The following is a 17,457-nucleotide window of genomic DNA, read 5'->3' as shown; positions in this document are numbered from 1 at the left end:
TGTTATTAGCAAAACTAACAACAAACAAATAGCTCCAACAACCTTGTTTATCTTTTTTTTTAACCTTGTTTTCTATTGCTTCTGGTCCTCTTGTATTCCTACAATGACAAAGAGTCTATTTATGGACACTTAGATTTTATGGTGAAAAACAACAACATCAGCACAGAACAACAAGTGACAAAGTATCTTATGTCTCATGTTGTGATGAAACATAGCTGGATTGCCTTAAGGCAAAAAAAAACCCAACCTCCCTTCCTCTCACTCAATGTACAGTGTGTATAGTTTTTCTATACTGTAGAAACAATGATCAAACAGTAGTCTTAAAACTAAATTTAGGACCTTATCATATCGGATTATACTCTATTTTAGTGGTTCATATCCTGAAATGAAATTACAGTTAAATCAACTACTTCACACACAGTAAGTTCTGGGGCCTCATGACAGTGTCCCTCCTTATCTGGTTGGCATTTCAGCCGTGACTTGGAAACATCAAACGGTCCCATCTTTACCCACTTTGCCTTAACCGTATCTAACCATCTAGATTCTAGATAGTCTAGATTTATGGGACAAGGCTTTGAAGCGAACATCTCTGAAATTCCTGCCACCGTCCCAGTACAACGAAGGATTGAATTTCATTTGCGGTGCTCAAAACATTAGAAAATCTCATCAGCGACATTTCTTGACCTGCTGGTTACTCTGGATTCTTCCTCTTTGTGAAAACTTCAGACGTTTCAGAAGTGGATACTCCAAAAGCTCAAAAATAAAGCTTATATGTGTATATGTGTGTAATTAGATTATAGTTATGGTTAACAATTACTTGATTACATTTCTGATTATGTATCAAGATCTTTCAATTTCATGGCCCGAAATGTGGATATCAAAGTAGGCTAAGTTACTCCTCTCAGGTTGCCAGGTTTGTTAACGGTGACTTAACTACTATGTGTTTTTGTTTTTTAATGATGATTTGGTGTTTTCATTCCCTGTTATTTAAATTGAAAATGTATCTAGGTGCTTTATGGAGGCAACTGAACTCAACCAAACATACATCTCTGAACTGTCTACAATATGGTGGTAATAATGCACTACATGTCCCTAGTGCAGGATATTCTTTACCTCTGCTTTAATGTATATGGACTAGAATAACTAAAACTCACATGCTTAATAGGCAGCGTGACAATGTGACAAATATAGATATAGGACAGCTGTAATTATAGCACATATACTGTATTATCTAAGAGTGTAATGTCAGCATGGTGTTGTAAAGCACATGTTATAAAATCCTTTATGTGAATGGCCCCTGAGGCAGCTAACAGGGGTTATTTTGAAACAAAGCACAGTAACTGTACTCATGTAAATAACTTATACTAGTCATTAAATACAGTATCTTTTAGGTGTGAAAATGCCCTTGAATGGCAAATTAAGATATATATCTATTAAATATATTGTCTGGCTGTATCATATGACCAAAGCAGAAAAAGCAGTGATAAAGGTTAACTAAACTCTGTGTTTAATGAAACTGGGATAAATGTACTATGCAGATCATTTTAAGTGCAATCTGTTTAAGCAATATAAGATAAAACCACAACAAAGTTTTCATTTAATTGTAAAAAGACTTTTATTACATTCTTAAATCCACATATTGTATCACCATTGTGCAATAACACTGTGATAAAACCTCTCGGGCTTTATATCCATAACATATCATAAATTATTTCTTATTAAAATCTATATTGATTTAATAATAATAATCTTAAAATAGAGTGAACATATCATAAAACAGAAGGATCATGACAAAAGAGAAACTTTTTAGGGAGACATCTTTAAAAACGCTTTTTAAAAAAATAGAATTACATCTCTCCAAGACAAAAAGGACACTAAACTGATGAGAAAAAAATAAAATAAAACAGTACATGTAAGGATAAAAATTAAGAAACAAAAGATCACAACAAAACCAACACAAGATTCAGAGATTATAATCGATCTTTTATATATATATATATCTTTTTTTTTTAATTATATTTACTTTTTTTTCACATCCTAATTCATCTATGACTCAAACTGAAAAAAGTCTTGCAATAATGATATTAGACGGGGGTAAAATCTTTGATACTTCTGAAATCAAACATTCACAAGAAGAACATGTATACTGTACACAGTGATCAAGGTTTTAAGGTCTTCTATGTCGGTGCAAGGTGTCTTGCTTAGCTAGACTAACTGCAGACACTGTAGGACAGAGAGCCCAGCTATCTCCCTGAGTAACTCTAAACAGAAATGTAAGTGCAGATCTTCAGTGCTGCCCCCCGGACAGCGTTCAGGCCTGCAGAAAGTACACTGACTCTTCTTCGGAAATCAGCACGTCTATCATTCGAGGACTCGCCGCACAAAGTATTGCACTTTGTTACAATCTCTAAGTGTCATCTGGCCACGGCAGCTGATTGCTGACCTGTGTTGTGGTTGGCTGTATATTTGGTTAATTACAATCTAAGTGAAACTAGTGCTGCGAGGTTTACTGTGCTGGAGTGCTTATGAAATATTAAAATGTAATAGATGGCAACAAAGGCCCAACATACTGAGAACAATGGGAAAGACATTATTGCACAGTCCCACTATGCCACTGTTGTACGTCCCCTCAAAAAGGGTAACACCACTTCATACTATGTGAGATAAAATAACATATGGCTGACAGCACTATTCCAGCAGTGCAAGGAAAACCTGGCTGACATATTAAATAGAGCTCCAACAGTATATCATGTGATTGTCTTACAGTTTTCTTTGATTAACTTGTTTCTAGTAGCTTCTTTACAGAAATCGAATCCGTCCCCCTGAAGAAAAAGGTTTCATCCGGACACACCCGTGTGTTTCTCCAGGGACCTTTCTTCACAAAGATCTGTATCTAAATACGGCTTCCTGGACCCAAAGGCATAACCGGCTCTCAAATGACAGAAAACGCATATTTGGTATAAGCAGATCCAGCATTTTAGTTTGTTTTCTGTCCAGTTTTAAGAGCAAAAAACACACTGTTATGACAGTTTTAGTCAAAACTGGCCTTCAAAATTTTTAATTTTTTAAAAAAGCTCTCTGGCATGAATGCAGAAATACTAACTCAGGGGGGTAGCTGATGGCTCTGTCAACCCTTTGCTGTGCCATGTAGTGTTTGAAGAGGGTGAGGTAGTAAGGGAGTGGGGGAAAGAGGAACTTGGGATTGAACTGTCCAATCAGAACACCTTGGCTGGCTGCAAGCGACAGCGCAGGCCGTCTGACCCCAAAGCAGTGAAAGTTGGCGCAGACAGTAAATCCCCTCAAACTTGTGTCTCTAAGGAGCTTAAATAAGACCATCACCCACCTGCCCCCTCTCTAGTCTTTGCCCCTCATCCGAGCATGTAGTCACTGTCACATTTCAACATCGTTTACTCCAAAAGTCATTTTTGAACCTGTTGGTTGAGATGCTGCTGGATGTTTTGGGGGCGATGGCACTCTTCTGCGGAGGGGTGGGCATGTCCAGATGCTCCTCCGTGAGAGCACAAGCCCCCGCAGTGGTCGGCCGCCCAGCACCTTGTTCACGCAGCTTATCTACAGCGTGGAGGGGGCGTATCTAGCATTTCTGACTGGTTTAACATCAGTTTCACAGATGGCAGTCTGAGTGCGAACCCGTAAAATCTTGTTCCAAGAGTTCATTTTGGATTCTAACAAGTGCTAATGGTCAACTGGATTTTCTTTTCAGCAACAACAATCTTTCCATCCCAGAACCCCCCAGCAGGCAGTGTGTTTGAGAGACCTGAGCACAAGTACAACATTACCCTGCTGCTCACTCAGGATGACTGCTCTTATCTTAAATGGTTATATAAAGGTGTTATATGAGAAAGGAACATCTAAAAAATACTTTCACAATACCGCTGTGATTCTCTCAATCTCGCTCTCTAAGTGGCATTTCCAAAAAAGGGGAAAAGGTATTAGGACTGAGGTCACTGATTGCATAAAAAAAATAAAAATAAAAAAAATCAAAGAGCTCACTTACATCAGTGTCTGAGAGTGTGCTAGTAAAAATACCTACAAAGATCAGGATAAGTGCTATGTTTTGTGCTCTGTGTGCAAGAGTTTGCAGGTGAATGGTGGCGTACACTGTTGCCCAAAATTCACACAGTAAAAAAAAAATATAGAAAAAGAAAAACCCTGTCTGATTGTGAGTTTGATCATGGTCCCTTTAAACAGTTTGTTCATACATCACAAAACTGCAAAATGTGGGCGCTACCAAGAAAAAAATTGAATGAAACTGTTGCTAAACTGAGAACTGAAACAGGCATCATTACTGCAAATCTCCACAAAGTGGCTGAGGATCTTTAAGTATGTACATTCTACATCAAGCCTAGGGCTGTGCTGAGCGGTTAAGGGAAAAAGGGGTACATTCAACGATAGCTTACAGGAACTGTGAGAACGGTGAAAGTCAGATTTATACTTGAGAGGAATTCGACACAATGAGAGATTTAAGGTCTCGTCATAGAAAAATATTTTTGAGAATAAAAATTAAGTAGGCTACTCTTTAATAATTTCTCCGTAAAAAAAGAGGTAACATGCACTGAGTACCCAGCAGCAGTTCCTGTAGTGTTACGGTGAAGCTGAACGGACTAGCTTGCAGGGTGGGAGGTGAGAGGAGTGTGTCCTAAAGTGTAGCGTGCAGGATTGTCATTGAGCTGCTGGTTGGTTTTGCCTCAGCTGGTTGCCACATTTTTATATCTCCCCCTCCCTACACCCCAGTGTCTCTATTTGAATCACGCTGTTTCGCTAAGCGGTGTTAGCCCTCTGTGGAGTCTGGGAAGGTGATTTCACTGCCAAAAACCTCCCTGTACAGCGGTGGAAAGGTGTACGCTGTCTCAGGGTGAACCAGGCGGAAAAACTCCAGTTTGTCGATGTGAAGGTTGCAGATGGACTTCATTATGGGAAGCTTGGACACCATCTAGGGGGGAGATACAGAATAGCGGAACGAGTTAAAAGAGGAAATGAGCATCAATTAAACATCAGTTTTTTGAGTGATGCAGCAGGATTTGTACCTTTGCCAGCTTCTCTTCTGATGCTCCCTCTTTTTGTAGGCAGCGCTGCAGAGCCACGTACACTTTCTCTTGCAGCTTCTGTACCTTCTGAACATCTGTCAGCCAGAGTCGGTCTGAGGGAGATAACAGTGACAAGGTGTTGTCATTACTGTTGCATGCTACATACAATGTATGTGTGAATAATACAAAACGCACTGAGCATTACATGTGTTTTGTTGCAGTGGCGGAGTCAGGATGTTTGAGGGGCAGGGGTGAATAAAATAAAAAGGGCACCGCATGTATGCCGGGGGGCGTGATATATTTATAGTTAAGAGAGGGCACTTCACCACTATTTCTCCAACTGGAGGAGCATCCAAGAGGGCACTTCATCATGTTGTATCTACCATAGAGGGCACTAGTGTTTTGTTGTATCATTTTGGCAGATTGAGTTCTTATATTTTACAACTGCTGACCTTTTTTTAAAGCATGTTGTAACTTATCAGACTGATTGAGGCAGCCACTGGCTTCACAGCATAATAAAAGATGAGTTTGTAGAGACATGCAACTTGTCTGAGATAAGTGCCAGAGGAAGGTCTGGCTGTACCCATAAGTATTCTGGTATAGAGGGGAAAATTGTTCTGGCTTGTTTGTATTTCTTCAAACCAATCACGATTCTCTGGGGCGGCGCTTGTTTTGTTGGAACAGTTTGCATTCCTTGGCATTAAAATGGCTAAATTCATGCCTTACTGCGCAATCTATCATCAGATCTTGCCTTATCCATTGTGAAGTTTGCTAGCTTGTTGTTGTTTCACTTTGTTGTTTCAACAGTAAAAGAACAGATCAAACTTTTATTACCATTGCATCATAATGCCAGTCAACAGGGACGATTTTCAAACCTGTTCTTGTTGCAGTTTTTTACGACTCATTATCATCCAAGATTGAACAGTAGGCTGCCAAATAGGCAGTAGTCTGCCAAATGCCTTTGCAGTGCCTTTGCCTTTGCAGTGAAGTTTTTTGTTTTTCTGTAAGCTGATTTTCAGACTCAAGTATAATAAACTGAAAACTGAAATGAAGGACTTTCACACTGGAATTAAGCCAAGATCCTGTCAGCGCCAGTACTGCTGCCATGGATGCAGCATTGCAGATGTAAGTTATAATTTTCCACTGATTATAGGTGTATCTGAAGTGCATTAAAGTCTGTGACAGTATCAGCAAACACATTTCTTCTCCTTGACTTGTAGGGATACGGTGTGGGAAACCTCTACCGGGTTTATTTCCCGAATTCAGTATGAGTGTAAATACTACAGTGAGCACGTACATACAAGTCTGTCTCACGCATTTAGTTAAAGAAATGTGATCTCACCTGGCGAGAGCAGCACAGCAGCGCTGAAGAGAGCCATCTCCTCCTCAGACATCTGTATACGGCTCAGGCTCTTAGCCAAGTCAAACACTGCATTCACAAGGTCGTCGCAGCCTAGAGTGAAGGAGGAGGAAAACAAAGTTATCAGCAAAAGCAGAACAACCGACGGTGATAACTTGACAAAGATGAAACAGAACAAATCCTCTGTTCCTCGTTTCATCGAGCTTGTGTATTGACTCACCGAGAGCTTTGAAGAGCTGAGCACTGGCAAACTTTCCATTGAAGAGCAATGTGTTATTGATGGGATTATAGGCCCGACACATACGGATCAGAAGGACATCCATGCAGCCTGTGGACAAATACACAAAACACAGAGAAAAAAGCTTAGAAGCATATACAAACATAAATATGTGATATGGAGCTCGGTCATAAATGTGCACCAAAAAGACGGGTCCAGTCGGATGTGAGATTAGCTGCGACACACGTGCCTACACATGACCACACTTAATTCCCCTCCAGGCTTAGGCCGGCAGAGATAATGATGAGATACTGGTAATATAGCATTAATGATGTGGAAAATATCAATGAAAGGAGAAACAGTCACCAGCGCAACTAAGGTTGTGCTTAATGTAATCAAGGCAGACAATGCACATTGTCATTAAGTCTTTGGTTCACACACGACATAGAACACGTTTGCATCTTGGTTGTTGTAAATGATTGTGTCACAGTTGATGATGTGGTGCTGTGGATTTGTTATCTGTTGTTTGTTATCTTTCTCCACCCTTCAGGCGTTGACCAGGTTTGGCAGATAATGCACAGCTGTCGTAAGTCTGCACTTTAATGCCATCTGAGAAAACGAAAGAAAATAACTTGGCTGCCACTGAAAGCTATTAATCTCTTGTTTTGACTGATTTATTGTTTTGCATCTCACTGGAAGCCATCCATCTCTTTCAACTCTTCAGCATATGAAGAAATAGATCACACTGAGGCCTCTGTGACTTCCAAGCTGAGGCACTTTACTGTATGACGACCAGCGTGATGAAAACAAGGCCAGCCATTCTTCAGAAGCAGAACAACCATGCACCTTTCAAGTCACACTGCTCGCTTGTGATTTTTTTTGAACTCTGTGAAGTCAGCTCTCACTTGAGGCTTATATACCGTTCATATGACAGCAGCTATCCTTGTCACAGCTACACGTCTGCAGAGTCATAAACATACACACAGCAGGCTGGCTGCCTTGTTGGAGGCTCCTGACTGTTATATGTGTAGATTTCAGACTACAGGCTGAGTGTGCGTGTGTGTGTGTATACTGACCTGCTTTGAGGAGGATAATCTGATCGTTCTGACAGAGGTCCATGAAGCCAGTGATGCGCTTGGCAAACTCCACCACATACTGGATTGCGTTGGTGATGTGAATGGCACATTGTTGCCACATCACCTCAGCTGACTGAAAGAGAAAAACACAGGGAGGCTTTTATTAGAACTGCAGCAACCGGAGGGCGTCATAAAAGTTGCATTGTTCTCTGCTGACTCTGATTTAGACATCCAGGACTGATGTGATTACCGCTAAAAGACGTCCTGACCTAGTGTTTGATAATATTTGCTGCTTCTCTTGTAGCAAATGTGTGATAAAAAAATGTTTGGATGTACACCGTATGGCCGTACTATGGCGATAAGAAGGGAGCGCTTGTGTTTGCTTTGGGGAAACTTCTTCACTGTTGATTTTTGTGCAAGGTTGCAAACTGAAAACACTCCTCTGTAAACCTCGTACAAGAGGACATGATCAGATAAGATATAGTAATATAAAAAAATACTTGTTGATTCTGGCGGCCCCTGTGATTCGACCACCTCGAGTCCCAAAGATCTTAATCTGGCTAGTGCGTGCATTTGTTTTGGAAGTGAGAGAAAAAAAGATGCAGCTTATTCGGGCTTTTTTTTCCCTCTGTTAAAAACATCTTTTTTCAGGATGGTGAAACAAAGAAAGCCTTGTTTTAGTGCCCTTCATATACCTCTGTTTCAAGGAAGACAACAGCTAATAGATAAAGTTCCCCATTCCACATATTACATGCCTGTCTAGGAGGAAGAGGGCCAATTCAGGATTTGTTTTTAATCCTTTTAAATACTACACTTCTCTTTATCTGTTGAATGAGCGACCAAGATTGACTTGTGTTTTTGCCCCTGATTTCAGAACCTTTAGAATTTGTTTTGTTCTTCGGTTCTCCCTTTGCTGATCCTTCCTGAGGAATTCAGATGATGGCCGATTCTCTTTGCCTATGGTGTCAGGAAGTCAGATTAGCTGACAGTCATTGTCTTGTATAATGTCAACGGGTCAATGCCCTGGCTGCAAAGCTCTGCCTGGCAAAATAAAATACTGTAAGGCTCTTCCGATGAGCTGTATATCTTTTCATCTGATTTTGCAGGGATTGGACGCAGTGGCAGGCATTAAGAATAATTAAAAAGAAGTAGCCAGGCGTCTCGCTGATGGTCTCGTCTTACAGAGGCATCAGTATCAAGTTGTGACTACTTCATAACCAGTTTAAAGTCCTTGTACTACATTAGATAAACTACATTAGATAAATGCTTGTGTCATATATACCTTGATCTGGTATGAGCGTGTCTCTTCTGGGTTATACACGGTCCACGCCATTCTCTTCAGCTCCTCTGTGCTGTACTGGCTCGTCTCAATGTGGGACTTCACCACACTCTGAATTATACGCTCTGAAAAGAGGGAAAGATGGCAGATGAGATCTGTGTTGTTTTTAGGGCATTTAGCCACGATACAGTAGCTTGGTGTTAAAGGATTTATACTGACCGATGTCAAGCAGGGAGCAGCCCTCGGGCAGCGGGTTGAGGATAGCATGTGAGAAGAGACCAGAGTCGTGCAACAGCTGGTACTCGTGCTTGATGTTGTGGTTGCCGTCTACAAAGTCCAAGTTGGTCTGTTCTGGTGAACTCTGAGAGGATGAGCTGCTGCCTGCACTGCCGCCCAGCATGTCCAGGTTACAGTAGTCTCCACCCCCATCCTCTGGGGTCAACGGCAGGTCGAAAAGCAGACCCTCTGGCAGTGTGGTGATGTCATCCAGATCGCTGAGCCCAGCGTTGGAGCCTCTTCTGTAGTTGCAGCCGTGGTTGGCCATGTCGCCGTTCTCCTCGCGGACACCTAGCCCCGCACACTCCTGGGACTGCTGGTGCTTCTGGACTTCTGCGTACAGGCTGTCACGCTGCTTTTTGGACATTCGACCAAACTTGACCGCTGCGACAGGAGGATGTAAAGACGATGATTAAACATTCAGGAAGGTATGGTCTGGGTGGAACAAGGATTACATGACTCATTCAATGTGATAAGCAAAGAGTGGGAGGTGGAAACTCTTGAGGTAATTAAATATAGATCGAGGAGCTGAACTCACCATCACGGCTCATACCCAGAGCGAGACACTTCTGCAGCCTGCAGTGCTGACAGCGGTTACGGTTGGTCCGGTCAATGAGACAGTTCCTCTGTCGGGAGCAGGAGTACATAGCATTGTTCTGCTGGCTGCGTCGGAAGAAACCCTACAAACAAAGACACGAACACACGCACAAAGTGAATCAGTGAGCATTTAATGCTTTCATTCGACTGAGTAGAACAGGTGATAACAAGAACACCTTAAAGTTCTGTTAGATCAGTTTTTACCTATTTTTACAACTGTAACCAACAACTGATGAGGAAGAGGTTATAGCTCACCTTGCAGCCTTCACAGGTGATGACACCATAGTGGATCCCTGATGATTTGTCCCCGCAGATTTTACAGGGAATCACCTCTATTTGAGCTGTTGAAAGAGGAAGGGGGGGGAAAAAATCAGTCAAGTAGCAAAACACTTTTAATTAGGCACCTCAAAACACAGGGAAAGCATATTATGAAATACTAATTGCCGTCATTGCATAATATCAGACACAACACTGTGTATTTCTTGCATCTGACAAAACGATGATAGCCAATTAATCAATTAATCAATAAATAGGAGGTTAATAGAAAACCTGTCTCTCCAGTGTAAGAATTTGAAGCTTTTCTCTGTTTTAAGTCTGCTATTATCGGTGGACTGTTTAATTCAAAGATGTCACTTGACGAGCATTTTTCTTTATTCGCTGACATTTTAAATGAAGGACAATTAATTGATTAATGGAGAAAATCAAAAAACAATTAATTGATATAGGGAATAAAGAGAATTTTTGCAGCCCTTCGATGATACACAACATGTGAGGAGATTTTATCCATTTCAGTTGTTATGCTATTGCTATATAGATAAACATATATGGTGGAGATGCAAATTTTAAGCAGTTTCACTCATTGATAGTCAGCTGCCTTAACAATTGAAATTAACACCATACTTTTTGATGTATTTGTGCCTATCTCTGGTTGTCAGTTAAAACATTTTTAATCGGTTGAATGTACAGAGAGCCCAACCCAGCAATGTAAACACATATTTGGCCACCATCCAGCAGCATTGTGAAATGGAGGCAAGTCACAGGAACATTCAACATTGACTTTTCAGGCCTATCACACTGATTGCAGATACTGTCAATAACAGACCTCAGTCAAATCAAATGAAGTGGACAGCCTATAAATAATGAGTATTTACTTTACAACACCCTGACTTCTTACTCAAACAAGTTAATACAATGCACAGATCCCTCCGATGTGGTTAACAATCGCTTGTGAAAAATGTAACTTGAGCAAAAGACTAGTGTCTAAAATGACATCATTGCACTGAAATAAACTTCACTGGGATTTTAAAAAATTAAAATGAACCCAAGCATCTTTTTCTGCATTACAAAGGTTTTCATATCGGCACATATTAGGCAACATACAGCTGGTATCCATTTACAGCCACCACCTCGCATGTGAAATTTCTCAGTGCAGGCAGACTCACAAGAAATTACATAATAGTCAAAAGTTACAAGTTTTACTTAATAATAATGACAAAGTAATAGTGCGACAGGAGTGTGAAGAAACAAGAGAAGTGTCATGATTGACGAAGCAAACTAGGTGGCTATACATTATACACCTTGTGTTGATGTAGACGCCTGAGCCTTCTTACCCAGGAACAGCCTGTTCTTTTCATTATGTTGTTTATCTAAGTAGCTGGGCCTCCTCAAGCCCAGAATAGCAGGTCAATTGCATTAGCTGAGGCCCGGGGTTATAAAGTTTCACATCTCCCTCTCTCTCTCTCGCTCTCATTCTCTCTCTCTCTCTCTCTCTCTCTCTCCGTTTTTCCATCTCCAAAGATGAACAAATTGTTAGCAAGTTAACAAAAGGCTTACTGCTGTGCGGCTGAACCCTCCGAGGCCTACAATTGTAACCCACAAAACAACTACAACACTGTTTACTGTGAAGACTGTGTGCGAGATTTGATTTGGCTCTGGCTGCAGGGTGTGCCAAACAATCGCTAAACCACTTTTGCTGGGTCACACAGGTTATTAGGTAACCTGGAAATCGCAGCAACAGTAGCAGTAGCAGTAGCAGCAGCAGAAGCGGCGGCGGCGGCTCCAACCAGCCAACACATCTCTTCAGAAAATCGCTGTTCTCTAAAGGCTATCTTATAAACTACTCACAAACGGACCAATCACATGAGTCACTGTGTGTGGGGACAAATGCGTCACACGCTGAGGCAAAGCAAAAGAGGTTAGTGACTGACATTAGCCTGAAAATCACGACATTTCCTTAAACAAAGGCTGTATGTGCAGTGTAGGTGACATATTTCAGTGCTTCTGGTTGGGCAGAATCCCTGTTGGCTGACACATCTGAGAGATATAAATAAATAAAGGCCAATGGAAAAAAAAATGAACTGCTCCCTCTATCGCTCCCCCTCCAGAGCCTCACCCCACCCTTCAGCCTGTTATATAACTGCCGTCTGGCCGCATTCCACGAACACACTCATTCAAAGGTGGTTGCTTTGGCAACGGTGTGACGATCCTCCCTCCCCCCTCCTATTGGCTGTGGAGTGGGCGGCTTTCTCTGGGACTCGCCGCCTCACCTGCCTGTCAGCTGAGCGGCACCGTCAGGCTCGGGGAGCAGGAGCTGCTCCACTGACACAGTTTCCCATTCAGTGAAGGGGGCGGCGCCTGTGGCGGTAGGCCGCCTCACAAGGAACACATCCTGATTTCTTGCAGGTTTTAAGGTTGAATCAAATCTGACGTAAGTTAAAAGAGGGTGGAGGCCTTCTTCTTTTTGTTTTGGAGGTTAAACAACGCGAGGTTTAATGACTAAAAGATGGATGACCGGTTGAAACCGCCACAGTGGAGGTTTTTACAACTTGCGCAACATCTGGAAATCCTTCCAAAAACATCAGTACAGTAAGCTGCAGCAGGGGGAACAGACGTAGCTAATAGTAGCTCTCAACTTGTTGCAGCATGTCAAGTATTTGAGTGAAATTTCAGCTGTGTTTGAGCTTGACCATAAATCTATTTTTACTCCGGCGCAGTTGGCTGCCCAGAGATTCCTTCTGCCGCTCTGATCTAATGGCAAATAAATGTTGCATAAATCACAACACGGCACAGAAGTAAACCACTTTCAATGTCAGTAAGAGTGCGCTAACTGAGCCGTCTCAGACACACGAAACAGTCTACTCTGAGAACATTCATTTTCTGGTATGTTGCACCCCAGCTCAGGCCTGAACAACAGTTTCTTTATTCCCATCAGAGTTTATTTAGAACATTTCCGTGAAGACAAAATGTCACAGAAACACCGATAGAAAGTTCCGTGTGTTTCACTGCTACTAATAACACAATCATCTCTTAATTGTATACAGACTGTAGTCAAAGCTGAGATCTTGTACTAGTGCGACCAAAATAGTGGCACCCTGGAGCCCTGATGTACATTATTTAATTAGACTCACTGATGCCTGAATGTGTTCGTCACTTTAATGGTGAAGCTGTTAAAGATAGACTTACTACCTTTATACACATTTTATCTGCAGGCTAGCTTGTAAATTAACCCTCGAGGATCAATAAAGTTAATCTTAATCAAGTAATACCGCATCATAACTTATTTCTTGATCATATTTTGTATTGATAAACTAAATCTCCACAGTAACTAGAAACTAAAGTTGTCAAATACATGTAGTGGAGTGACAATATCTGCCTCTGAATTGTAGTGGACTGGAAGTATGAAGTAGCGGAAAATGGAAAAGCTCAAGTAGAGAACAAGTATCTCAAAATTGTACGACAAAACAGTGATTCAACACACCTCATCAGAGCATTGAAAAATTAATTCAGTCACAATTTGTATTATACTTTTAGAGCCTCATTGCAGAGAAACGTAAAAACATTATGAAACTGCCAATTGTGCTGATTACTAGTCATTTCTGTGTCAGTGTGTCGATGTGTCTCCGTCGATCAGCACTTTTCTTAATCAGTGCAGTAAACCTGTGCAGGGGAGACTTTGCCCTCTCATCCCAGCTAATCAAACAGAGTCCAAGGTCCTATTTACCTTGCACTTTACATTTACCTGACATACTGTATACTTAACCTACATTCTGAGGGGCTCCCGGGGCCTCAATGGAAGGAAAGGCATATGTTACGTATTGTGCAACATACTGTAAAGTTAGATTACCAACAGAGCAGCTTTGCACGGTCAAAGTTGGCAGTTATTTTAATGTCCTCTGTCTGCCATTCTCTCTATCTGCAGGGCGTCAAACTACCACGTGTCTTCTTCCCAGTAATGACAGCTTTCTCTCCTCACTGACCTACCTACAGGAGGCAAATAGTACAGTATGGCCTAGCACTCACCCCAAGCTCTTTCAAAATGCACGGCAGGTTTGGGTAATTACTCAGCAGATGCCGTGATAGCAGCATGAGAGGTATGAGCGCACACCTGGTGCACTTTACTGTCGCTATAATAAAGTATTCTAACAGAAACAGTGTTTTATAAAAATGTGTATTATAAGAAATACTGGGACAAAAGTGGGACATTTCCAGCAACGTCATGGTGTACATTATGTACAGAGAGGCAAATAAGAGACACACATCTCTACATATTTTTTTCTAATTCATTTGTGAGATGTTCTCTCCGTCCTTGTGATGGGAAATATTTCCTTTTATCTTTCTGTGACGTAATGTAATCAGTAGTAATACTTTCCCGACAGTGTTGAGGAAGAGAATTTCCATCTGTGCACACCCTCACCAGGTGAAGATACTGAAACCCTTTTGACTTTTTGTATTTCCCTTTGTTTTTTTTTGTTTTTTTTATCCCACCAGACATTCAAACTGGATGACTTGACAGATTCCTTGCAAACAATTTTCTGATGAATAAGGTTTAACATTCTACATACTTGCACCTTTTTCCCACTTTTCCTACAATAAACATCCACATGCCGAACAACAAAGCCCCACCTGCCAAGACACCAGGCTTCACCCTCTGTGCCTCTGTAATCCCCTGCCATTGATCAGAGGAGATAAAGTACATTCACTTGATCGTGCTGTTTGTGCAGCCCGAACCCAAGTGGGCCTCCAGACTGAGGAATTCAGTGCACAGCGTGTAATTTAGCATGCTGCTCCGAACCGCAGGAACAAATTTAGGACTGTGCTGCAGCGAGAATTAAAATCTCTTTACGTTTGTTTGGATGTCACTTATCCTTGAGCGTTCTGGGAGGATAGATACGGGCTATCGACTTAAAGGACATAAAAATATTATTCTTATGCAATCATTGTGTACAATGATGTGCTGCAGAAAGAATTGTATGCCCAGTAGTCAAGAGAGTTAAAGCTTCAGATGAGGCGAGTGGAATCTTAGCGTGCAGTTGTCAGAGAGAAAGGGCACCTTGACACATACTGTAGCTCACTGTGAACTTGTCCAAGGCTGCACACTCAACAGATAGTGGCTCTGGGGCTGAGCTCAGCACAGCACAGCAGTGGCCTTGGGGAGCAAAGAGGGGGCCTTTCCTCTTTGCTGCTGCGCTACCTCTGATCCTGGGCCTACTGAGCTGCACTGAGGCACAAAATCTAACACTGCTTTAAAGATGTTTGTTTATCGTACCTGCCTCACCTGTTTGTGGGGAAAAGAAAAGTTTACAAGAATAACTCCAGACAAACAAGTCCTACTGCATTGTTGATTGCAATCAATCACCGGGCTCAGACAATTACATCTATACGCTCCTTTTATTAATTTTAATTGAAGCCTGGGGATGATTTGGCAAATAATGTGTCAGTTTTCAAAATCAGATAGACAAGCCGTGCTGGACTGGACTGAAACACACTCTGGTTGATGTAAGTAACCTTAGCTGACAGAGGAAACTGAGCTTAACTGAACCCTGCTGTGCTTCGTGGTTACATGTGGGCTTGCTGTGCCCATATCCTGCTTGTCACAGCGGTGCATGACTTTGACCTCACAGCGCCACAAAGCCAATCATCAATTCCAACTGCTAAAATACACAAGAGCTGATACTTCTTCTTACATCTCATGAATAAAATCTTCTAAAAGGAAAAAAAAAGCGTGCATCTTGCACGGTGCATTCATATCAGGCTCAGCTCATATCTGCAAAGAGGAGCGCTCTGCCCTCACAACTGATTTAAATTATCAACTTGTCTCTTCAGTGATGACGACAAACCATGCTCCTCCACCCTCACGCACACACACACACACACACACACGCACACACTTGCTGTAATCCTCAATGACAGAACTAGGTCAATGGAGCACCTCCTCTCCCTCTCTCTCTCTGACACCCCCTCTCACTGGCCGCCATACTGCTGAAGCTGACAACAAAAACACGCTGGCTCATGAACTAACTGGTAAAACATAGTTAAAACACACCATCAGGCGCATTAAAACACCATGCACGGTGAAGAAAAACTAAAAAAAGAAAAAAAGTGCCAACAGCAAATCTGTCAAACTCATGCATTCATCATATAAAAGTGATACCAAAGTGAAATAAATCACAGCAGGTTGGAACATAAGAGAAATCCCAAGAAAAAGGGACTACTTATTCACCATGAACAAACCCCTGACAACAGATTTTCGTGCGGGTTGACAGCCTCTGAATCACTCCGCTCCCTCCCTCCCTCCCTCCCTTCTCTCTCTTACATAACCGGAGTCGCTTGCCGGTGAAGCAAAGTAACCCAGCTCAAACACAAGGAAAACTAAAGAAATGCACAAAACAAACATCACAGTCCAATACAAACACACTATTCTAGGACATTTTCGTACTGAAACATATTTGCAGACGGACTGAAAATAAAAAATATCCCACTTTAAAACACCGCAACATGCGCACGTAAAGCCTAAACGCGTAATAAACTTTCAATATCACCCAGGCGACATGTTAAATATGTACACAGACTCTAAATAAATCGAGACAGAGTTTTTTTTTTATTTATTTCTCTTCGTTATGCAATCTGGTGTTTATTCCAGTGCGCGCCTGCAGCCTACGCACTTCGGACTTAGCTCTCAAAGCGGTGCCTTATCACACTCACAGGAGTCATTTGCAAACACCAGGCGAGTCAAACAAATGTGATGATTTGCACAAAGACAGAAACAATAAAACAAACAAACAAACAAACAAAAAAAAAAAACGACAACTCACCTCTCATGTCGGCGGTGAAAGTGTAGCCAACTCTTCAAGTCGTACAACTCCAGGTGGAAACGAAGTCAAGGAACAGCACTGGGAGGGACGCGCACTTATTCGCTCCAAAGCGGAGCAGCTGAAAACTGACACAACACCAAATCCTCATATGGATATTCTACCTTTTTTTCTCCAGAAGCGCCGACCTTAAACATAAATAGGAGCGCGTATCAGACGTGGTGGCTCTCGGTGGACTCTGCGCAGGCTCAGACGTGCCGTTGTGGTAAAACACCTCTGAAGTAATAACTCAGCTGCGGCAGCGCGGCTCCTCTCGGCTCTGTCCTGCTCTCTGCTGCTGTAACCTAGTTTCGGCGCGTGGACTACACATGATCCTCACCCCGCGGTCCGCCCGCCTCGTGCCCCGTGAGCTGACGTGCGCGCGCCACCCTCAGCGCGCTTCAAGGAAGCTCTCGCGTGCGTGGGAAAGTGTGGCAGTATGTCAGTCCCGAGCGACAGTGAGCCGGCGTGGGAACTGTT

At 42.1% G+C, this 17,457-nt stretch overlaps 1 protein-coding gene across 1 annotated transcript; it reads right to left on the bottom strand.

Moving 5' to 3' along the window:
- Positions 1 to 1,590: 1,590 nt before the first annotated feature.
- rorca (RAR-related orphan receptor C a) lies at positions 1,591 to 17,239 on the bottom strand. The gene is made up of 10 exons (XM_073476067.1): positions 16,942 to 17,239; positions 10,106 to 10,191; positions 9,792 to 9,933; positions 9,197 to 9,637; positions 8,981 to 9,102; positions 7,699 to 7,831; positions 6,626 to 6,733; positions 6,388 to 6,498; positions 5,046 to 5,158; positions 1,591 to 4,951 (listed from the first exon to the last, which is right to left on the bottom strand). The coding sequence occupies exons 1-10, from the start codon at positions 16,946 to 16,948 to the stop codon at positions 4,790 to 4,792; spliced, it is 1,425 nt and encodes a 474-aa protein (XP_073332168.1). The 5' UTR covers positions 16,949 to 17,239; the 3' UTR covers positions 1,591 to 4,789.
- Positions 17,240 to 17,457: the final 218 nt, after the last annotated feature.

This window comes from Pagrus major, chromosome 11 (genome assembly GCF_040436345.1).
Source record: "Pagrus major chromosome 11, Pma_NU_1.0".
NCBI classification, from domain to species: Eukaryota; Metazoa; Chordata; class Actinopteri; order Spariformes; family Sparidae; genus Pagrus; species Pagrus major.
This window is presented reverse-complemented; position numbering and strand designations above follow the sequence as displayed.

Excerpts from the sequence above, each read along its gene's own strand:
- rorca (XM_073476067.1), bottom strand. Across the intron at positions 9,103-9,196 it reads CTGCTCCCTGCTTGACATCG|AGCGTATAATTCAGAGTGTG; the intron begins GTCAGTATAAAT and ends CCCTCTTTTCAG. Across the intron at positions 4,952-5,045 it reads CAGAAGAGAAGCTGGCAAAG|ATGGTGTCCAAGCTTCCCAT; the intron begins GTACAAATCCTG and ends TCTCCCCCCTAG.